Source organism: Typopeltis vanoorti, chromosome 1, assembly GCF_054136105.1.
Source record: "Typopeltis vanoorti isolate ZY-2024b chromosome 1, IOZ_Tvanoo_1.0, whole genome shotgun sequence".
Taxonomy (NCBI): Eukaryota; Metazoa; Arthropoda; class Arachnida; order Uropygi; family Thelyphonidae; genus Typopeltis; species Typopeltis vanoorti.
In genome coordinates this window covers 91,497,916-91,523,687 of record NC_143549.1, presented here as the reverse complement: position 1 = coordinate 91,523,687, position 25,772 = coordinate 91,497,916, and the positions used below count along the sequence as shown (strand labels likewise).

The window sequence follows — 25,772 nt, the reverse complement described above, 5'->3', positions numbered from 1 at the left end:
TGATAAAATAATAATAATAAAAACAGAGACTTATCCAAAAGTAGTTAATCAAAATTATTTAATTTTGCCAATAGGACCTTAGAATTATTGTAACATAATATAAACTACTCACAACGCCAGTATTATACAGTGCAAATATATATATACAGCAATCTCTCGATTAATGCACCTAATGCATCATTTTTTAAAACAGGCATAATAATAATAATCAAAAATACACTAATTAAATATAATAACCTATTCAAAAGACATATTTCGGTGATTACACCACATTTTTTATTATTCAGTTATACAATATACTGAAATAATAGTTCCCAACAAGTTTCGTAAATCATAGGATTTACATCTTCAGGTGTAAATAGTATAACTTAAAGTTTAAACAAGAGAAATTAATAAATACAAATCATAACTGTCTGGTTATTCATAAACTCAAATAACAGAATGCAGATATAAAACATTATTGACACTGAACAATACTGGACGATGTCACATGTTCTTGTTCTCGTTCATACAGTCCGAGCTCAGATTGAGGTAGATTTTTTTATTAGAGCTGACCACACTTGATGGAGAATTAAACCTTGATTTTTATTGCATTGGGTTGGGTTTTTCAGCATATTAGCAACTTCTTTAAATTTTCTTATGTAGCAGTTGTTTTCTATGTATGACATCGTTGTTTTTTGCCAGAGTACATCGTGTCCAGTGTTAGTGGTATGGAAAGCAAGACCCGTTTTTTGTTCTCTTTTGTATTGTCTTGCTTTCCATACCTCTTCTCTTGATTCACACAATGAATCAAGAGAAGTAGGGTAACCAGTTGTCTAAAATAAGCCAGAGCTTTAAAATCAAGATTATTTCGTTTGCAAAAATTCTCAGCTGTTGGACAAAAATAACTTGTGAACCATCTTTCGAATAAAGCTTTAGTAATCCATGCTTTCTTGTTAGACTTCCAAATAATGGACAGGGAAGCTTTAATGCCTTTGAAGGTCCTAGGATTTTGTGCCTTATAAACTACCATGGGTTTTAACTTTAGATCACCTTTGGCATTGCCACCTAATAGAAGAGTCATTCTATCCTTTGTGACTTTATAACCAGTCTGAGATTTCTGTGATATGGCCAGAAAAATCTCAAAAGGCATTCGCTTCCAAAAAAGGCCAATTTCATCTACATTAAATATTTGTTAGTCACAATAGTCCCTTTCTTCCACAATTTTCTTCAAAATATCTTTATCATTTGCAGCTATCTCCTTATTCTGCACTTGAAGCTTCACTCCTGTGATTCAGGTAAAGCTGCAAGTGCACATTATGTAAGCTATTTCTCTTTTTGAAAAGCTCAAACTACCCAACACTAGTGTGGAATTCTTCTTATTTTCCATCACTGATAGCCCTTTCTTTCAAGGTTGCAAAGCTACAATGCTTTTGATTTAATAAGGTCAGTGCTTGGGGGGGGGGATATCCATTTTTGGTTACAATCTTTGATCCATGTAGAAAGAAGTCTCTCTAATTCAATCATTATAATATTTTGATTTTGAGTGGTCTGCACGTATGATGAACTCAAAGCAGCCTTACCTTACCTTTCTGGTTGTATTCAGCAGCTTTGCTTAAAATTGCTCTTATAGTTGATTCACCCATTTTGTGTTCTTGTCCTATCTTTGCTCTGGACTCGCTTTGTTCATTTTTCTTTATTAGTTCAAGTTTTTCTTACAATGAGATTGCTTTTCGAATCTTTTTCACACTTCCATTTTTTTGCATACTAATTCTTTTACTCATGATTAAAGGTTGGGAAAAATACTTTAAAATAAAAAAAAGTAAGGAAAACAATTGCGAAGAAGGCACAAGATATGATCAGCAAAATGCTATATAATTAGCAGATGACATAAATTGTGGCAGTAAATTTGAAACATAGTGTACATGGAAATAGTGTAGTATGCCATTACAAAATAACTTTGTAAAATGTTTTAAATTGGTAACTAAATTATTTCATCCTGGTGAGTGATTTTTTAGAATAGTTAGCTATAAAAAAAAGAAAAAATTTTTAAGATCTATATGGGTGCACTAATTACATATGACAGAAAAAAAAAGGCATTTATTAACCATGAATTAAAAAACATGAAATATCAAGAGGGCAAGAATACAAACAGTAAAAGATTAGCATGGAACCAACAAATATGTTATGTTAGATTCTGATAATTAAAATTATTTGAAAGAATGTGCGCAATGTGCATGTTTGCATGCTCAGTTTTGTATATTTGATCGTCTATAGCTCAGATTAATGTCAGGATTTATATTCAAGTGTAAATGGTTTAATAAAGTCTTTGCGGAATCCCAAATTTTTCTTCCAATCTTGTCATAACAGTGGTGTAAGATTTGTTCGTCAGATTCATTTCATAGAAACTGATGTCTTTCTGTTGACGCATTGTGCAGATTACAGAAGACAACGTGTGATTATACACACACACACACACACACTGCTTGGAAAGAAATCAAAGGTGCATCGTGCCATGTAATGAATCATGTGTTTGTAGCCATATAAATTGAAGGAATATGATGCTCCCAAGTCAATGCAACTATGTCTGGGTGAAATGGCTGCAAGAAGGGAACTGATGGAGTTTAAAAGAGACTGTGTATTAGGTTGCCATATTGCAGGTCTATCTGTTGATAAATTGGGTCATCCCAGGTCAACAAGGAGCAATGCCATACTGAGATGGAAGTGCAGAGGATCACCTGCAAGTGCTACCGAACATGAACATGACTGTAGGGTGCAACGAAGGATAATATCAGCCAACAGGTTGAATGCAGAGTTCCAGGCATTGAGTGGAACATGGATCTGCACAAAAACATTCAGAACTGAGGCTCACAACATGAGTTTCTATGGTGGTACTGCAATATGTGAACCTTACATTACGTGAACCAAAATGCAGTGTCATTTTCCATGGTGTAAAGAGGATGTACAGTGGAATGTGGAAGCTTGGAAAGTTGTGTTATGGAGTGACAAATCATGCTACACCCTCTACTCAGTAGATGGATAGGTGTGGGTGCGGTGGATGCCCAGTGAACGTCTCTTACCAGCATGCATAATCCCAACTATGAAATTTGGAGGTAGCAGTGTGATGGTAGGGTCCTGTTTTTCCTGGTTTGGCCTCGGACCTCTGTTTGTGGCACCATGAATACTGAACTCCGAGAGGTATCTGAATATTCTGGACAATGCAATGCTTCCTACTTTGTAGCATTTCTATGGAACCGACTGTCATCCCTTTCAACAAGACAATGTTTGTGGCACCATGAATACTGAACTCCGAGAGGTATCTGAATATTCTGGACAATGCAATGCTTCCTACTTTGTAGCATTTCTATGGAACTGACTGTCATCCCTTTCAACAAGACAATGCATCATACCATAAGACTGCTGCTGTAACTGCATGGTTTATGGACATGAATGTCACCACAGTTGACTTTAGCTTCCACAAAGCCCTGATCTCAACCATATTAAATATCTGTGGGATGAACTTGAGCATTACATGAGTTCAAGGGACATTTTCCCCACAAAAATCCAGGATCTCATAACATCTCTACAGTTAGAATGGTCCAAAATTCTCATTGATTGCTATCGTGCACTACAGGGAATACTTTCATACTTTATATAGTATTAAAGTATGCCCTGTAAGATTGCTGCAATTGCAATCTTACAGGGCATACTTTAATGAAAAGATGTCCTACTTCTTATTAAGGTGGGCTCCAAGGCTGTTTGTTCCTCACATTATGGTGTCCATTGACTTCTTTCCAAACAGTGTGTGTGTGTGTATAAATAAATATATATATATATATATATATATATTATTATATTTATATATATATTAGAGCTTGTGTAGCTTAGTGGATGTGGCGTTTGCACACCACGGCGCTTAACCACACGAAGGAAGACTTCTTGGTTTCGAATCTAGTCGGCGACTAGAGGAAATTTTTCTAAGCCTTTTTTTGACCAGTTCCTGATTTAGTAGATCTCTAGCATGGGCAAGCGGGTTTTTTGTCCCGTAAACTCAAGAAAATCGACCATAGAACCCACATTATTTTCAGACATTAAAATACGAGTGTTAGGGTTAGGGACCACGAGATGGCAGCACTTGTTGAGCCGTCTCTCTTCACTGCGTGCTGCTTAATTCGTGATAGCCTTGGGCCAGCTATCTCTGATTGGGTACCAGTGGAGATTGAACTGCCCACTCAGTCTCCAAAAGTTAGACAGGGCTAAAAACGGCCTCGCCTACTCCCTATATACGGGAATAAAAAGGCGTTAGCTGATTTTTTTTTTTGATATATATATATATATATATATATATATATATATATATATATATATATATATTATTGACTCAGTTTGTTTAATTATACAGGGCTCTAGTTGATTAACTCATGTGATGATTTATAGCAACCTCCATATTCAGCTCACAATAGCATTAAAAAAATCTTCATTTTTTATTAAGTTTTCTGCCTCCCCCCTAACCTAATTCACAAAAGCTCATCCTACAATAATCTAACTGTAGGATGAGCTTGCCTGTGAATAAAATAGAATACTATAATAAATTTAGTTTAATCCTTTATCCAAGTGCAAGCAAACAAAGTTTGTGCCTGAAGTATCTTATGGACTGAGGCAACTCGTGGTAAAGGTGGACTAAGCTCTCATCACTTGTCTTAGTATCACCCATAATGCAAAGCACATCTCCTTGAAGACATGTAAGTTTTTTTTCAAGTGGAAAAAAACTTCCAACATCTTTCTCTAATCCAGAGTAATTTAATAATAAAGTCAGATACCTTTTGGCAACTCATATTGACTTTTCCATTACTTCCACCTTAGTATCACCACCTTTAATTCTTACTTAATTCTGGCTCCCACTGACGAGACCTCAATAAAGGTCAAAACCGGTCTGGGTAGTGGCTCTTCCCTTCATGCATAGCATTATATATGTCTGCAAGGAGATGCTTTGCATTATGGGAGATACTAAGACAAGTGATGAGAGCTTAGTCCACATTTACCACAAGTTGCCTCAGTCTGTAAAATACTTTAGGTGCAAACTTTGTTTGTTACACTTGGATAAAGGATTAAACTAAATTTATTATAGTCTAACCAAGTTGGAAAAAACTTCCAAAATAGAATACTGTGTACTGCTCTATAAGCTTGCATGACTATATGCTGACAGCTGAAATATCCTCAACATGAAGGCTGAAATGTTAAATGAAATATTTTTTAATAAATGTTATTCTTAGACAGTGGTTTAAATCATTTAAAATAAACACTGTGCACTATCAAATATTTTAGAATGTAGTAAGCCTTTGTGGAAAATAGCTGATAAAATCAGACTTAGAGAAACTATAGAATGATGACACCAAATGGAATACAAAGATTTTCTATACTTATATGGAAAATGGATTTGAAACATTTTTCTTAAACCATAAGAAATATGTACTGTCAAGATCATTAGTCCCTTTCCCCATCTACTTTATAACTAAGCAAATTCAACAGTTAGAATAAGGAAGTATTTTAGGCTTAAGTGCTGGTTTACACTCATGATACAATTTAATGGAATAATAGGGATATAATTTCTTTAGATACCCTAATCACATCTGCCCATTGGCAACCTTTCTTTTTCAGTTTACAAAAAAACCCCACATGGGTAGATACATAAGTTTTCCATCGTCCCCCTTCTCAACAATATGGTGTCATGAAAACCCTTGTCAACAAAGCTTCCACTCTCTGTCCCATCCAAGCTTCCTTTACAGCAGAACTCACCTTTATTCGCCAAACCTTCCTGTACAATGGTTACAATGCCAAAAAAGATTTACAAATTACTTGTCCCTTCCACCCCCTCACATCCCTCTCAACATAAAGACTAAAGTAATGCCATTACTATTCCCTACATCTGGGGCACTTCAGAAAAAACAGCCAGAACTTTAAAGAAATATAAGCTTTGCACTACTTTCAAACCTCATTTGAAGCTGGCTTCCCTTCTCTGCTCTCCTAAGGATCCACTTCCTTCCCCTCTCTATTCCAGGTATTCACAAGTTTCTTGTTCTTGCAACTTATCATATTATGGTCAGACTGGGAGATTACTAATATCTGCCTAGATGAACACAAAAAATACAACTGTCACCACAGCTATGATCAGTCAGGCCTAGGCAAACCATGCCTTGAATACCTTGCACAGAATTAGATGGAAGAAAACTATCATGCTCCATCACAGTAAATATAATCTTGAAATACTCTTTTTAGAATCAGTAGCAGATTTAAAATAACAACCTAATCTTAATAAATATGGTTGTATTAAACTTCCCAAGATTTGGGAAACTTTAATTCTTAGGCTTCCTGCCAACATCTAAGGCTAGCCAACAGCATCCATAGACAGTGCCCCTCATAAGACCTTAGTTTTCATTTAGTCTAATTTAATTTCTTCCACTTATTGTTTCTTTTGTGTTTTTGTGTATGTTAAAATACTGAAACAATTAAACCTACTATTTAATTATTTCTCTTCATGCTGTAGTTATTTCATTAAATTGTATCACGAGTTAGAGCAAAGTTTCTTTCCTCTCCCTCTCATAAAAAAATAAGAATACAATTAATCAGCATTCTGCTTATGATGTATGACGCAAGTTAGAAAGTTCACTAAATGTATGATAAGAAGAATTGATGCAAAGTAATATCATTCAGTAATTAAAAGGTGTTTTCATGAATTTGCATGATATTGTAACACCCCATTTTTATTAGTCAGGGTACCAATATTTTGAGCAATGGTCATGTTTAGCATAACAATATCTTATTTTATTTTTCATATATAAAAAAAATATGTGAAACAGTCTACCTGTTTGGATCTTCAACCAATCTGGAAAAAAAAAAGAAAAAATCATTAATCAGCAATGAATGCAATTCAGATCATATAAATTAAAAACACTTATAAGTGAATAGTTTGCTATAGTGAATTTCCTTTGGAAAATAATTGTACCCATTATATTAACAACTAATAAATTATTAATAAATAAATGATAAATAAATAAATAATGAACAATAAATAAATAATAATATCAATGACATATTAAATAAGCCAGTTTTATATAAAAATACTCATGTTGTTGTACAGTACTCTACAAAAAATAGTTCATCTCAACATTACTTTGAAAAAAACACAACAAAAAAGCACTAGTAAGCCACCTCACATTTTTTTTTAAAAGGTGTAGAGACAATCCCAGAATTCTAAACTTGCAAAAATCAAATCAAACAGCACAGCACAGCAAGTCTCCTAAAGCAAAAGGCATTCATGAAAGGCTTCCTGCTCTCTTCTCTAAGAGAGAATTCATAAAACCAGATTTACTATCAATAAACTGAATTCTTTATGTTTCAAGTTTACATCCTTTAAATCAGTGTTTCCCAAAGTGCGGGTTTCTTTAATTAATTTTTCAGTAACTAAAAAAAAATCTAAAGGAAATTATAAACAAAATATGCCTCTTGGCATGTATATTGACTGATCTTGATCTCCCTTAAAGCTGCACCTCGTTAATGGCATGATCACTTTCAAGCTGTATGGCTCAAATAATTTGCATTAAAAATTTAAATTCAAATAGTTTGAACCAGACAGCTGGAACTCTCAGCTAAACTTTGTCTCATTAAACTTTTTTGTTATTAAAATTTAAATTTCATAATTTTTTACTATACACATAGTAAAAAAAATTCACATAACTAAATTCACAACTGGATTCACATAACTAAAAATGTATTTAATAATTAATGTCTGTAATTTATTATAATGCAAATGTTAAAAACTAAAATTTCATTCATGCTTGAATGAAATATTATTTTAACTTCTCCAAAAATGACTTTGCCTGAGAAGGGGTATGCAGGTATTACTAACATTTTGTGAGAGGATTTTAGTTTTGTCATTACACTTCATCATATTCCAAAAACTGTGGCATTGTATGCAGTACAGAGCTATCATTTATCAAAAAATTCTGCTAACAATGTTAGATTTAAAACTAAAGCTAACTATGATCACCTTCCACCCAAAAGTAATACTGGTTTAGAAAGAAAGCTCTTTACAATCTTATAAAGAACAAAAGTAGTATCAATTTTAAAAGCAGATAAAGGAGATGCAATAGTACTGAAGAATATGGTAAATTATGAATCAAAAATATCACTTATGCTATCTGATTCGTTAACTTATTTTCTACTAAAAGTAACCATACCTAGCAAATGCACGAAAAAGTAAATGACTCAATTGTTTGTTTTTTCATGTACTGTGTTTGTTCTGTTGGTTAATGGAAGGATTGGCAAGATTCTCCATTAACCAACACAATGAAAGAGAATTAAAATCTTTTCTATCCTACATTATAAGGGGCTTAGCTAAAATCCATACATTAAATGTACAGATATAATGTATGTTATATGTAAATGGCATTTACTCCTGCATTACACCCAAGATATGTATAAATGGTATTCCCTACAATGGATGGAAAATTTCCTCCCCCTTCACTTACTTACTATCCAAATGCTTTGCTTTGTTATTATTATTTTAAAAAAAAAAAAAAAACGTACTGGGCATAAAAGTCTTCCCCCAAAATTACAACCCTCAGTTGTCAAGCAAAATGTGAGTAGACTCCTCCTTTCTTCTATTCCTTTCCCCCCCCCCACACACACACAGCACTAGTGTGCTATAAATCTTGTGGCCTTTTGTGTATGAATAAGATATAAATAAAATAAAATAAAATAAAATAACATTTCAGTCACCAAAAATTCAGCTCACTTGTACAAAACTATCAGAAATAACTATATCATCTTCCTCATGTATCCTCATATATATCATCTCCACATCCATATATCATTTATATTTAAGTTGTCAGTCAGCAGTTAGAATTGAAGGAAATATAGGAAGATGGTTTGATGTAAAATCAGGGGTAAGACAAGGATGCACATTATCTCCATTCTTATTCATCATGTATATGGATCACATTATGAAAGAAAGTGGCATTAGGTCTGATATTAGAATTGGAGATATTGAACTTAGCTGTTTGCTTTATGCAGATTATGTACTCCTATATACATCTAGTACAAGTCTCCAGGATTCTTTAATTAAATTGAATAACAGCTGTAACAAATTTGGCATGAAAATCAGCAATAAAAAGACCAAAACTATGAAAATAAGCAGGAACATTGAAAACTTCAGCTGCATTCTGAATGGAGATCCTGTAGAAACACAAAATATTTCAGCTATTTCGGCACAGTTTTTAGTGAAAATGGCAAGCTAAATCTGGAAATAGACAACAGAATAAGCAAAGCTGGTATAGTGGATAGCCAGCTGAATAAATTTATATGAAATAAGAGAGAAATTAGCTAAAACAACAAACTAGCAGTATACAAGAACAGGTTCAAACCAGTTTTAAGTTATGGATCTGAGAGTTGGGTTAGGAAATAAAGCACTCGATCGAGGACTAGAGACCACAATTATGAGGGCTGTGAGAAAAATTAGGGAAGTGAACCAATGGCAACAGTGTCAGAATCATGTTCAAAATGAAGATATTAGAAAGGAACTTGAGATCATTAACATTCAAGAATGTGTCAGCAGAGCTAATTTAAGGTGGTACGGACACTTAAATGGAATGGTTGAAGAAAGGTTAGCAAAAAAACAGGTGTTTGATGCCGAGATGACAGGAAAGAGACCCAGAGGAAGACCAAGGTCTAGGTGGATAGATTTAGTCAAAACTACCTTAGAAGAACGAAATGTTAGATATGACAATATTGGAATGCAAGTAATAGACTAATTTGGAGGAAAATTGTGCATAGGAGATTAATAATAATGTAAACTTAATCATGTAATGCTGTCATAGTAACCAGAACACTCCTTGGGGGTATATATTGATGAGGCCAGGGACTTGGGAGTGTTGGTGGATAGGGAGATGAAGTTTAGGGGACACATTGCGAAAGTAGCTAAATCAGCTCATCAACTCACTTGGTTGTTGAAAAATACCTTGACGAGCAGAGACAAGCAAGTTATTGTACCTCTGTACCGAGCCCTGATAAGACCTCATCTCGACTACTGTGCCCAGATTTGGTCACCTCGGTTCCTTCTTGATGGGGAGGAGGTGGAGAGGATCCAGAGGCGAGTGACTAAGATGATAGCAGGTCTATGGAATGAACCATATGAGAACAGGTTGAAGATTTGTGGGTTGCAGAAACTAGTTGATAGGCGGAAAAGGGGAGATATGATTGAGACATTCAAATTGCTAAAAGGATTCTATAGGATTAATTCAGAGGATATTTTTGAGATCAGGACTGGGGGTGGGAGAACTAGGGGACACCCATGGAAGCTGGGCAAGAGCGTGGTTAGCAGGGGTGTTAGAGCTGGGTTCTTTACTTTTAGAGTGGTAAATGAGTGGAATAAGCTGCCAGAGTCTGTTGTGGGTGCTATGACAGTGAGCGAGTTCAAGGCAAGGTATGATAGATACTGTGAGAATGTTGAACAGTTGTGTGAACATGATGTTTTTTTTTTTTTTTCATTTGCATACTCCCTTGGCAGCCATTTCCATAAATTGTACCTTTATATTAACAAAATGTTTGTAATTAATACAGTTGCTGTTATCTCAAATTTATATGCTGTAACTGTAAATAGATAGCCCAATAATGGGATTAAAAAGCAATGGAATAATAAGGTGAAAAGACAGTGCATATATATTTATATTCAAAACTCAAAAGATGCAATGAATTCAAGTACACCTCTGTCCAAAAAGAAACCAAACTTTTGATAGAAAATAAAACACAGGCAATTATAATTATTCAAATCATTTATTTCAATCAATATACTTTCCCTCAGCTTCAATACAGTGTTTAGCATGGTCAATTAATTCGTTAAATGAGTTTTTTTATATCAGTGTTTTGGATACTGTTAAGGGTCTTGGTTACTGTCACTTGAACGTTTTCAATGATGTCGTATCGCTTTCCTTTCATCGGCAAATGAAGTCGGGGGAAGAGATAGAAGTCACAGGGTGCTAAATCAGTTGAATATGGCAAGTGATCTAACACACAAACTTGGTTTTTGCTCAAAAACTGTCACACAATGTTCGAACGATGAGATGGTGCATTATTGTGCAAAAGTGACCAGCTGCCTGCAACATGATATTCATGCCATACGTGACAAATTCTTGCTATCGATCACTTCAAAACTTCGAGATAAAACTCGCCATTGACTGTCTGACAAAGTGCCAGAGTGCTGAGTGGAGACCACCAGAAGAGGGCATCCGAAAAAAAAAAGTCGCTTGGGTAATGCCCTTGGAATTGTAGAAACACATCAGCATTTTTGACTTCTCCAAGAAACTTTTTTTCGGATGCCCCCCCCCCCCTCTTCTGGTGGTCTCCAGTCAGTATTCTGGCACTTTGTTTCAGGCTCATACTCAAAAACACCATATTTTGTCACCAGTAATAATCGTTTCAAGGTAGTTTGAGTCCTTATGAGTGGTTTCAATGAGGTCCTTGTAGTGTTCAATTCGATACATTTTTTGGTTGTCGGTCAACTTGTGGGGAACAAATCATGAATTCAATTTATGAAAGCCCAAACTCTCAGTCAAAATGTTGTGCACAGTAGATTTTGGAATCCCCAATTCATCTTCAATCAATCTCATGGACGATTTTGGCTTTTCTTTGATGAAATCAGGCACTTTTCGGATGTTAACTTCGCTCGGTCCAGTTTCTGAACGGCCCGGCTTTTTTTGTCCTCAAGCATCTTACAACCACTTTGAAATGGCTTAAACCATTCGTAAACTTGAGTACAGGATAAGCATTCATCACCATATGCTTTTTGAAGCATTTGATGCATTTCGGTAAAACTTTTACCAAGTTTAACACAAAAGTCAATCGCAGTTTTCTGTTTTGATACTCACTTTCCGACCGTTCGTCAAAACACACTGTCACTCTTGGCACTATAACTTGGCTTCTAATGAAACAAATGTCATAAACAGTTGACACAACTCTAATGAAGGTTGCCGCTTTCAACAACAAAAAGATACAACAGGTGGCGCCAATAGTTTCTTCTATTTTCGAAAAGTTCGGTTTCTTTTTGGACAGAGGGTGTAAATACATCACAGATTACATTACAAAAAAAAACTACATTACCTTTGTTACTTTAATATGATATTTATTTTTTTATAAAGGCACAAGAAGAGAAAAGCCCTCTCCACCAGCTATGTATTTGTAAATGGCAATAGAAACTTAAAAGCCTTGTCAGAAAGCTGTTCATTTTTTCTGCTGTATAATGCTATCTTCAACCTTTATTGAGGTCTCATCAGTGGGAACTAGACCCCGAAGTGATACCTTGGTATCACTTCGGGGTCTAGTAATGCAGAAGTCATATTTCCATATACAAGTTGTCAAAAGGAACCAGTCTGAGTAGTGGCTTTTCCCATAATGCACAGCATTATACATGTCCATAAGGCAATTAATGTGAAATCAGCCTCTATATACAAGTAGCCCAGTTGTGATGTTACTTCACGTGCAAATTTTTATTTGCTTACACTTGAATAAAGGGTTAAACCAAGAATATAATTTCTTGGCATCTTTAATTTATAGAGAAGAGCTCTAACCAGCTAACCAAATGAAAAAAAACTTTCAAGCTTCGAGATATGGTATTGTTCTGAAGTGGGATAGTGTTCATTTTCCTCACATTTCCAAGCATACACAGAACAGGATCTTTTACACAAGGAGAAATTAAATTCTCAACTATAGTATGATTCTTATCACAGCTAATAATGCGATAATTAATACAACAGGAGGCTTCAAATGCATTTTCATTATCTTTGTTAGCTGATGACAAGAACAATGTCATATTCGGATGTTTTGCTAGGTGGTGAAAAAACTGCATTCCTTGTTTGTATAGCCGGCATGTTTTGTTTGTAAATGCTGCAAGAGTAACGGTTTCATGCTACCATTGGATAATACTTCCCCACACACTACACACTGGGGCTTAGGACAGTCCTCATCTCCTATATATGAAAATCCATACTTCATGTATTCATCACAGTATTTTCTCTTTTTACCTGTTCAAAGAGCTGTAGACTGTCCCTTCTCACTGTTTTGGACTAAAGTGTTAGACATGTCCTGAGAAATTCTTGGCGATTGGTCCACATTATGTTTCCCATTATGTGGACTAATATCTACATTATCCACATTATGTTTCACCTTTTTTACTGTGCTGGTTTTCAACCACTGATCCATATCTGATAATACACAAATTGAAAAATTAATTTAAAACTTAAAATGATGACAAAGAGAAGAGAAGAGAAGAGATGTAAAGAAGACCTGGTGGAGGGACTCCTAATCATTCACCAAAATAACAAAGCAAGGGAACAAGGCTTTTCTTGAGGCTAAATAACAAAGGAAACTTGCTCTGCCACTCATCATAATGCTCAATTAATTTCACAACTTTTTACTTGTATTTTGTCTTAGACTCTTGACATATGTGCCTTTTTTCCACCATGATTCAAATTTTTTTTTTTTGCATACCCCTAAATGTCCTGGTTTGTATCCCTGGGGAATCACCATCCCAACCTTGGGGGGAGGTACAACTTTTCCTTGATACTGTAGGTATCAAAGAAAAGGAGTAACTGTAATAATATACTATAGTATTCAACTATTAAACATGGGAATACTCTTGAATGGCAAGCAATTTCAAGTACAATGATTTGGGCAAAGATCAAAATAATGAACTGAACAATGGGAATTATTGTGCCTATTGTCCCACAAAAAAAACTCTACCAAGCAAAGTGAATAACGATGGTAACTGCTGGATTTCTGCTTAGGAAATGGACTAGTCATTACCAATAATTCTAAAATAAAGAAAAGCAGAAATTTATATGAAAAGAGGATACATGAAATAAAAGTACTGCTGCTTATGTTATTCTTGATAGTGATATCTGCACACTATTCACAAGACATACAGAGGATTGAAATAGGAAGTGTTCACTATTTAGTTTTCAGCAGAAAAATTCATTTTTACATGTGTAAGCCATGAAACTTACATATTAAAGTAAGTTTCAATTAAAGTAATATCTAATGCATATTCCATTAAAGCTATTAATGAAATTCATATTAAAGAGAAAAATATGTATAAAAGTTTTAAAAAGAAAATCAAGCAGCTTTCTGAGATGAACTGTAGACTCAACTATACAAATATTATTCAAGAAAAAAAATGAAAGACTTTGAAAATAAGAATCAAACCTTAGAGACTCTGTGGCAGACTTGGAAGAAAACACTTATTGATGATTCAGCTAGGGAAGCATGTGAAAAGTTGTCTGAAAGAACAGAAAAATCAGAACTTCATGTTGGACTAGGAAGTAAGTGAGGCAGTCATGGAAAAGAAGAAACAATATCAAAAATTACTAGCAAGTAAATCAGCATATGAAGTGAATCACCATTTAAAGATAGCTAAACAAAAGTCATGGGAATACTTTTGCAAGAATATAGAAAACAAATATCAGGAAGATGGCAAAATGCTCTATGGAGGTTATCAAGGAGGAAAGATTACTGTAAAAGGAATCAGATATTATAAAGTTGAGAAAATTGATGATAAAGATATTCCAGATGTATGGAGTAATTCCTTTGAAACTTTGCTACATGAAACAAAAAGTGACAGAAAGGTGATTGAAAATATTCAAGAGGATTGCAACCAGCAGTACATATCAATCTTCTTTCACTATGTGTTATTCCCACTTCCTATGCAGGGTCCGCATGTTACTTAGATGAGACTTCTTGTTAGTACTACTAACAACCGACCTGTTGCCTAGTCTGCCACTGGCGGGGGGGGGTATGTTTTTTTGGCTGTAGAAGCGTATGTTCACGGGGGCCTGTTTGCGGGATGAAAAACGCCAGATAAATTGGCAGAAAAAAGCCTACTTCCAGTGCCCAAGACCAGCTAACTTGGCTATGCCTGAGGAAGATCCTCAAGTTCCTCACATCTTTGATGGGAATCAAACCTGAGACACTCCTTCCCCAGGCATATGGTTGTGAAGCACAAAGCCACTAGGCTAACCGCGCAGACAGCAGTATATATATCAATACTATAGGCAAAAAAAGTCATCAAAAATCTGAAATGTGGAAAGGCAGCTGGAGTAATTCAACCCAAAAATGCTTAAATATTGAGGTTTTTGCAATGTCCACTGCATAATTGGGAAAGCTTGGTCATGACCAGATGACTGGAGTAAAGTTCTCATAGTATCATCTGTAAAAAAGGGAAATAAAACTGAATGTCAAATTACAAAGAATTACTATTAAGTACTCAATGGAGGAAATTCTGGGTCTATCTATCACTCATGCTGCAATCCAAAATGATATTAGGTCTTACTCTAATGATTTGTAGTTATCGGATTTCAATGTAAATTGCAGAAATTAGTCATTAGAAAAAAAAAAAAAATTATGGCAGTTAAACATACAGAGAATACATTTTTTTTTTAGTATGGCATATCACAGTTGTGAGGGGGGGGGTATTTATGGAAGCTACACATAAAATCAAAAGGAAAGGAATTAGAGAGATTTCCTGACTTCTCTGATAGTGTAATGGGAAAATATAATAATGCACCAACACAGCTTGACAGGCAGCTGCAGGATTTGAGTATCATATAAAATGGATTAGTGTATTTTGAAGAAGTTATATACCACTACTACTAATAATAATGATAATAATAATAATCTCATCTTATCTTTCCATTTATATATTATGATGATTAATATCATGTTAAAACCAAGTAACTTTTCTTTCCTAAATCTTTTTTTTTTTATTAGAGTACAGAAGTTAATCTATTCACACAGTCTGCTAAGTCTACAAATAGCATGTGTCGCTTACAGTTAGATTTGTCTGTTTGTATGGAAGTAGCAGGGTTTTTCATCCCACATACAGGCAAATCAGCCAAGAGAACACACACACACACACACACACACACACACACACACACACACACACACACACACACACACACACACACACACACACACACACACACAAATTTACAGACAAAATACTATTGATGTGCAGTAGATTTCATTATGTATTGATGGTAGTAGCATTAATATGTATAATTTGGAGGATTAAGAAGTGGAGATGGTGAGTTGTATGTAGAGTACACTCCCACTGACTCCTTGGAAGTGGCACATAATAATAATAATAATAATACCTCACTTATTGGATTCATGAAGAAAAAAATACTATAATTGGTCTCTGGAATAGGATTATAGTATTTTTTTCTTGTGATGAATGCAATACAGGGATGTTTAAAATAACATTATGGAATGGTACCAATTTTTTTTAAATATGTATATTTTTACTCACCTCAAAGGTGCAAATTTCAATCCTTTCTGAAGTGGTTCAGTACCTGTATGAGCTCCACCACAAGTACGAACAGGTTTTACTCTAAAATAAAATAAAAAAGCAATTAATTATCGAGATGACAAATGATTTCACTAGTCAACAAATTAAACTTAATTTATTTATTTTTATTTTGAAATTAACTTAGGTGATTGTAATCCATTTCAAGGTGCAGGATCCAAAATTTGTCATGCAAATTCATCATGCAAGGATATTTATGTATTTGTTTTATAGATATGTCATGCTCTTCTCATAATTTCTGGAATATTTTATCACAAATTAATCAGTAATAACCAAACTCTTAAATTAGTTTCACTTAATTTCCCTTTCATAGCTATTGTGAACTCACAAAGCATGTAGCAATAATTTGAAAATGAATGGAAGAATAATTTGCACATATCTGAACCTTACAAGGAATACTGTAACACAATGTCAGTTGAACAGAGTTCTCATTTGCTCTCAGGAATCTTTGAATCTCTCATTTTTTTTTATGATCATTATTATTATTAACACCAGAGTTACATGAAGTCAAAAGGTTCATCTCAGGAGTGTTGGATTCTGAATAAAGAGTAATTAAAATTATTAATACTCATTTCAGAATCCAACATAGTCCACCATACCAAAGGCTATACTTATAAAAATTATTTGACATTAATCCCATGATTGTAAATTATTATTCGTGTAATTGCCTTAAGTTTATTTATTAAGTTTTATTAATTAATCTAAAATATGTGTTAGCAATCATAGGACCTTGTATTGAAATATTATTCTGTTTATTTTGATTATTCCTAATTTAATATTATGAGGAATTGTATATATAAGTTTAATATGCCTTATGTGAATTATAATATTTTAAAATTTTATTTATCACTATCAGTATGTAAAGGTATAATGTTATGCAATATTTCTGTTTTTGTTTTATTTTGTTTGTTACTATGGAGACAGGCTAGAAATAGCTAGCGTGTGCTTGGATCGCGAGATATAGTATTCAACGGCAGGAAAGGATTGACATAAGCTAGAGTGAGAGAAACAATTTAGGCGGGAAAAAAGAAGGGAGGTATATAAGCTGAGAGCGGAGAAAACAGGGGCTCTTGTCTACTCTTTTTCAGGACCGACCATTCTGGGACACGAGAGCATTTGAGTATAGCACAGACAGACGAGGAGAATACTGATAGGCAGCAAAGTGAATGCAAAGGATTGCTGTGTCTAGAACTTTAGTGCTATAATTGGACTATTTGAGGATCGGGAAAGAAATAGGCAACTGAGAATAATTCTAGAAGTTAAAGAATTACTATGTGTTCCATTAGTTTCATGTAACCTTAACAGAGAGCTGAATTGGTCGAATAGTGTTAAAGAAGAAATGAGCATTTTCCTTTATCCAAGTACATCTATACACGTGAAGTGCGACCATTAATAGTTCAGTTATCATTGAGAAGATTTATTCTAAATAGTGTTGCCATAGTGTGCTAAGTAAATATAGTTATAAAGTGTGCCCATAATGAAATTGATGAGCAAAGGATTTATCTGGTAAGAACTGTCCAATTTTATGTTACTTCAGTGCAGAGATATATGTGTAATTCCTCCTGTTATTCCCCACATTAACTATAACAGGTTTTTTTTGCTGAAATCTACCAGGAGTATGAAGTATGAAAGTGTATACTCATGAAGCAGTTGTTGCCACCATTAATGTATTGAGACTTTACTGACTGTGTGATAATAGTAAAATTTGTTACTAAGAGATACAGTGTTATTTGAACTCTATTAAAAGTTATTTTAATATTGTGAAAACTATAAGTCTGATAGAAGATTGCCTATAGACTGAATCTGTAAGATGTTGTGACCAGTTAAGCTAAGACATTCATATTATCTTGTTCTCAGAATTGAGTTTATATGTGTAATATATAACCCAGAATTAAATGTTATGTTTGATGATTTTAAAATTGTGTTTGCCTGAATCTCCTTTACTGCACCGTTCATAAAATTATCGGACCTAGCTGGAGCCTTAAACATAAGAGATAAACTCGGTCTAAGTAAGAAATAATATTGATATAAAATTAGTTGATTTCACTACATTTCATTAGACTAATCTAGATATAGAGTGGCGCAGTCTAAAAATATAAATTTCTCTATATTTAAATTAGTTAATCAACCAACAACTTATTACTTGTTTAAAAACGGAGTTAAAACAAGATGGCGGATCGAAAACAAGGAAGTAGGACGATCCAACAGGAGGCACGTGTGCATGCACGCACCCCCCCCATTAAACTGTAGTTTAAACTCATTCAGTGTGTCTGCATTCATCACATTGTCAGGCTTACACCCTCCTTATACAGTTTCAAGGGATGGCCTTTTTTTCTACCACCCCACCTTCTCCCATTCTATGAAAAAAAATTTTCCATATTAATCCAATAACACCACTTACCAACTTAAATTTCTCAATCACATCCCTCCACTCTCCTATTGCTTGCATCCCTCAATCTGTCTCTTTAGGTCCCACATTCCAAAGACCAGCTTACCATCTTAGTCAATCTCCTCTGTAGCTTATGACTTCTTTTTTTTTTCTCCTTCAAGACTACAGCTCAAAATTTGGATATCCCAAGATTTTTAGGGATCAAGACTAAACTCATAGGAGGATTACCAGCAGTATTTCCCCATTATAAAATGTGTAGTTTGTGGATATGCTCAACATTCTGTCAAATAAAAACAAATTGAGATCTTAAAAGAAGTCACTTAAAAAAATTAAATAGCATATGTCTCTTATGTTAGATTTTCCTGTTTGTAAGGAAGTAGCAGGATTTTTCATCCCACATACAGGCATATCAGCCAAGAGAACACACACACACACACACACACACACACACACACACACACACACCAAATTTACAGACAAAATACTATTGATGTGCAGTAGATTTCATTATGTATTGATGGTAGTAGCATTAATATGTATAAGTTGGAGGATTAAGTAGTGGAGATGGTATATAGAGTGCACTCCCACTATCATCATCATCATTATCATCAAATTCCTGATATGTACCCTCAAGGGGTGTACAGGATATGATAGTACTACATGAAAAATTTACATCATTACTAACTTCCTATCTACAATATTCCTCCAATTCAGTCTGTTACTTATCAAGACTCCAACATTATCAGATTTTATATTTCTATCTTGTAAGGCACTCTGTACCGCTTCAATCCACCTATATCTTGGTCTTCCTCTGGTTCATTTTCCTGCCAACCTGGCAGAGAACACCTGTTTTGCTAATCTTTCCTTGCCCATTCTGTTTAAGTGACCATACCACTTGAGATTAGATCTGCTAACACATTCCTGGATGCTGACAATGTCAACTTCTTTCCTAATATCCTCGTTTTTAATATGATATTGCCATTGATGCCATCTGTTTATGGCTCTAATCTTTCTCAGGACTCTCATATCTGCGGTCTCTAGTCTTTGGTCAAGGTTTTTACTTTTGACCCAGCTCTCAGATCCATAAGTTAAAACTGGTTTGAACACTGTCTTGACAGCTAATTTAGTGTTCCGACTAATTTCTCTCTTATTCCATATGAATTTATTCTATTGACTTCCTACCATACCAGCTAAGTTGATTCTGTTGTCTAATTCCATATTTAATTTACCATCTTCACTAAAAATCGTGTCTAAGTAGCTAAAATGTTTCACTTTTTCCACAGGTTCGCCATTCAAAACACAGTTGATTTTCAACGATTCTACCTATTTTCATTGTCTTTGTCTTTTTATTGCTGACATTCATACCATATCTATTACAACAGTTATTCAATTTAGTCAGGGAATCTTGCAAACTTGTAGCGAATTTATTTAGAAGTATAACATCATCCGCATAAAGCAAAGTGCTGACATTAACATCTCCAATTCTGATATCATGTTTAATACCACTTTCCTTTATAATGTGATCCATATATACAATGAATAACAGAGGTGGGATAATGTATATCCTTGTCTCACACCAGATTCAACATTAAACCATCTTCCTGTACTTCCTTCAATTCTAACAGCTGACTTGCAACTCAAATAAAGACTAAGTATTGCTTGATATAATTTCCCATTGACACCATATAACTGTAGTGTATTGAATAGTTTCTCTCTTGCCACCTTCTCATATGCCTTTTCCAGATCGACAAAACTTAAATACAGATCTTTGTTATATTCCCATGCTTTCTCAACTATTTCTTGTAAAGTGAAGATCTGATCCTGACAACCTCTATTTGGCCTGAATTCAGCTTATTCTTCACCAAGCTTTTCTTCCACAATTCTTCTCAGCTGTTTCTCAAGTATACTTGCATAAATCTTGCCCAGAACACTCAGTAGGGAAATACCTCTGTAATTCTCACATTCAGTTTTATTTCACTTTTTATATATGGGTACTATCAGAGCTCTACTCCAATCATTGGGAATTTGTCCCTCTGTCCAGGCCTTCTGAACTATGCAGTGCAGCAACTGTAAGACCTTTATACCACCATACTTCAGCATTTCTGGTTGAATATCACTACCCCTGCTGCCTTTCCACATTTCAAGCCTTTGATGGCTTTTTCTACTTCAAGTATGAATATGCATTCCTGACTGTATGCCTATTGAGTGTTTTTTACCACTGTGCTATCACTGCTTGTTTCATTTAGCAATTTTTCGAAGTAATTACTCCATACTTCAAGGATATCTTTTTCTCCCGTTCTCATGTCACCTTTATCATTCCTAACTTCTTTTATGGCACTCTTTTCTCCATTTCTAAGCTTCTTCAACAACCTCCAGAATATTTTGCCACCTTCTTGATATTTATTTTCTATGTTCTTGCCAAAGTCCTCCCATGACTTTTGTTTAGCTAGTTTTACACAGTGTTTAGCTTTCTTACATTTGTCTCTGTATTCTCTAAGAGCACAAGCTGAGTTATTTGCCAGGAACTTTTGATATGCTTTCTTCTTTTCCTTCACTGCCTCTTTAACTTCCTGTGTCCACCATGGAGTTCTGATTTTTCTATCCTTGCAGACAACCTCACCACATGTCTCTCTGGCCGAATCAATCAGGGTTTTCTTCAAGGCTTGCCACTGAATCTCCAAGGTTTGGTTGCTGTTCTCAAACTCTTTTATTTTTTTTTTCAATAATCTTTGTGTATTTTAGTCTACAATTCACATCTGAGAGCTGCTCAACTTTTATTCGCTTTAAAACTTTCTTACATATTATTCTTTTCAATATGAAATTCAATTTTATCCTGCTCAAGACTAAATAGTGATCACTTTCAATTTCAAATCCTTTGTACACTCTCGTGTACTGCACAGGGAGGAAACATCGCTATCAACAATAACATGGTCAATGAGACTTTTCTTATTCCTTGCCTCTGCTCTCCATGTGAATTTGTGCACATTTTTATGTTGGAACATGGTGTTAGTAATAATCAGTCCATGTCCTGAGCAGAAATCCAAGATATTTGCCATTATTATTAGCTTTGCTCTTTTCTCCAAATTTTCCCAAAATATTTTTGTATGTCTCACAATCATTTCCTACTCTGCTATTTAGATCCCCAACAAGGACCAACTTTTCCTTTTTCATTGTGTCAGTTGCTTTTTCTAAAGCCTCAAAAAATTCCTCCACTTCTACCTTAGTAGAACCTTCTGTGGGACCATAGACACAAATAAGTCTCATTGTCCAGTTCCCCATTCTCATATTTGCCCACATTACTCTACTTGAGACTGACTGCCATTCAAGAAGATTAGCCTCGTATTTTCTGTTGAATACTATGGCTACTCCTTCTTTTCCTTAATTGTCATTGCCTGAATATAATATTTTGTATTTATTGCTCCGAAAGATCTCACCAGTTTTTGTCTTTTTTTTTTGTTTCAGTCACTATATCTCACTCCCACTATATCACACTCCAACTATAATAATAATAATACCTCACTTATTGGATTCATGAAGAAAAAATACTATATCTGTGATATACAAAACTCCCTGAATTTTATGGTAAAAATTGTTATCTTTTTTTTAGAAAATCAATCATTATGGCCAATCAGAGTTTTCTATAGGGTGCAGATGGATACTATCCTGAAATTGGTGTATTACATTGCAATTTGCATCCTGAAGAAGTCTCCACAGGCTGAGATGAAATACTGCTATTAAAGTAAATTATTTAATAAAATTTATTTCTGTCAATAAATAACAACTTGAACACTTATTAAATCCATTCCATTATTTTAAAATTATTTTCTGTGTATTTTCACTCTCTCCTATCTCTGTGAACTACAGTATATTATTTTTAAAAATTTATTTTACTAGTTTTTTTCACCAATCTAACTTATATATAATTTTTCTTGGTAACTCTGCCATATATATATATAACTGTATATTGATTCTTTTCTAGAAAACAAGATCTAGTAAAAGATGATACATTAATAAAATTATTGAAAAAAAATTAACTGTTCAATAATTTAATTAATTATTGATACTAAACTCATGACCATTATCATTCCAAATGATCAGGTACAAAGATATAGAGGAAAATCTTTGTAACCTAATGATTTGCACTGATTCTGGCCATGAGATGGCCAAAAATTCTGCAATTCTTTACAATTCTCATAATTCTTTTCATTATGTTCTAAACATATGGTTTAATATTTTATCACGCAATGAAATCCTTTTAATTGCATACATTAAAAGGTTATCAGAAAAAATCAACAGAATCCTACAACATTATAACCTCAATGCCACCTTTAAGCCACCCACTAAACTTAAAACCATATTCAGCTCCTCTAAGGATCCTCTCCTCCCATTGGCACATCCTGGAGTCTATTGCATCTGCTGCACCTGTAACTTATCGTACATTGGTGAAACAGGACGGACAATCCCTATACATAAGAAAGAACACATTAGACACATTAAATATAACCATTATGGTGAAGTAGGCCTCTCAGATCACGCATTCAACACCTTACACCAAATCAACTGGAAAAGCACCCGCTCTTTACACCATACAAAAACCTGGTATGAAAGGAAATTTAAGGAAGCCAGTGAAATCCTGATAAACCACCCAAATATCAACAACAAAGACGGCATGAAAATTCCAAGGATCTTCCAAGGAATGTGTGGATGGCACACATTCACCCTACCTAATATATAAGATCCAGCATGTCAGGACTCTAGCTAATCTTCAGCTAGTATTAGAAACCACTCCATACCAACTGGCTGGAATGTACTTTTATAATCATGATGTTAATATATGTATATAGATACATAGACTTGTTGTTGCACCCAATGTATTTCTACAACTAACAGATAACACTAATAATAGGTCTCTAGCATTGATGTATAATTTTTTTTTTTTTTTCACCAGAGGTCAGACCAACAATTGTTGTAGCAGTTGGTCAGTAACTTTAACAAACCAATTTGATTGTAGTGTAGCTTGTTTTCTGTGTATAGTTGTATGCTCCAGAAGATGACCTTGACATAAACGTCGAAACGTCGAATGTAGATTTTAGATATGTTAAACTAAAGTTTTTATTCAAACACGGTAGTTGTCTCCATAATTTTCAAACATGTAAATCCCTGAATCACTTATCCACTCTTTGACCTATAAATATTTGCATATAAAATAATTTATTATTCTATTTTTTTTTAATTATTCAAACTTACTCATCAGGTTTAGGAGGAAAATTTATGTAGTCTGGATTCATGACATCATCTGCACTAATATTTTTGTCAGCTTCAGATATTTCATCTATATTCCTTTCTACCTTCATACCTTTGTATGGCTGTCCATCATAACCAATAATTGGAAGCTCAGATCTAGTTCAAAATAAAAGAGAAAATAAACTTAACTTAGAAATAGTAAACCTATAAAGATAGAAATACCCATATTTTCAAAAAAAATTATAAAAATATGAGAAAAAATTTCTTAAATAGAAAATATCCATAAAATCATCATCATCATAATTATTATTAATATACACTCCTCAGGAGAGTCAAGGACTCATCAAGGGAGGGCCTTTTCCTACTAAATACCTACCATATCTTCTTTTCAAACATTCACTGATAATGAATTCACATCTCCTAATAATCCACTGCATACACTCATCACATACCATGAAAAGAACTGGGAACACACATGCTTCCAAACTACATCCCTTACCCAGTTTCATGACTACAATTTTACAGTTCACTTTTATCTATACTATTAAGATCCCATATGCACTGTTTCTATCATTCTGCTTTCTTCTGTCTATTACTTAAACTTTGAAAATTACATTCTCTCAGTCTGTCCTTATTATGCATAATTCCATAGACCAGATACCATCTTAGTTGCCCAATATGGTGGATTTTTCGAATCTTTCTGCATCTCCTTGGAACCCAGGTGATCATCTGTACAGTTATCCAGATGTGGTCTTATCAATGCCATGTAAAGTGGGAGAATAACTTATTCCTATAATATATACAACTTAGCAGTATATGGCCCTAAACCTTAACTCTTTTACTACTATCATGGCCCAGTCTCTAGCTTCATAGCAAATTCTCCTCAATCTAAAACGCATACCTTGTACTCACAATATTCATTGTCATTTGTCCATAATACAATGCATTTAGATCAGCCAGCAAAGATTCTGTAGCAAAATGTCCCTTATCACTCTTTCCATCAACAGCAAATAACTGTATATTATCAGACTTGCAATATCATTAATATGCAAGTTAAATAACAATGGCCCGAGCACAGAACCCTGTGGTACCATCACAGGTCACGCTCTTTATCTTAAACTGTGCAATGCATACATTACTCTCTGATTCCTCTCATTTCCACATCATAAGCCTGTTTTATACATCCATTCCTTTCAGTATGTATAACATCTCATATGGAATCCTATCAAATATCATGGCAAAATCCAAAACTATTATGGTATCTATTTATTTTATCTGACTCTGCAGTAACGCTATTATAAAACATGAGTAATTTGTAAAGCAAGATCATATCACTCTGTCTTCTATACAGGATCAAGGTGCTATCAACATACCTCTGATAATGACCACTCCAAAGATGCCAATTGGTCTATAATTGGTATTATTTCTTCCCTAGTTCCATCTCATACAATGGAATTATCCTGATCCATTTCCACTTATTACGAACTGTATCCTTGTGAAGACACAAGTTCCAACCAATCAACACCTCATGCAAAGTAACCTGTCTCTTTCCTTTTATCTAGCTGTAGTTTTCCATCCTCGTAAAAAATGGGTCTGTGTTAGATGTATTACTGTAATACTAAAGTGACTGCTTAAAAACTCAGCTAGCACTTTTCTACATTTCACATTCATTAATTCTTCCTTTTACTCACTACAAGGTGAAAAAAAATCTAGAATTTCCTTCGCCAGTAAGGCTAATTACTTTTC

General features: G+C 34.3%; 1 protein-coding gene across 3 annotated transcripts in view; it reads right to left on the bottom strand.

Moving 5' to 3' along the window:
• The window catches only part of LOC150110203 (uncharacterized), a 194,395-nt gene that overhangs the window by 34,559 nt on the left and 134,064 nt on the right, over window positions 1-25,772 (bottom strand). For all 3 annotated transcript variants that reach the window (XM_090392192.1, XM_090392185.1, XM_090392198.1), the window contains 3 exons: window positions 24,030-24,182; window positions 16,337-16,417; window positions 6,842-6,862 (listed from right to left, as the gene is read on the bottom strand). In XM_090392192.1, coding sequence (XP_090248318.1) covers window positions 6,842-6,862; window positions 16,337-16,417; window positions 24,030-24,182 — 255 coding nt within the window. The remainder of the gene's footprint in view (window positions 1-6,841; window positions 6,863-16,336; window positions 16,418-24,029; window positions 24,183-25,772) is intronic.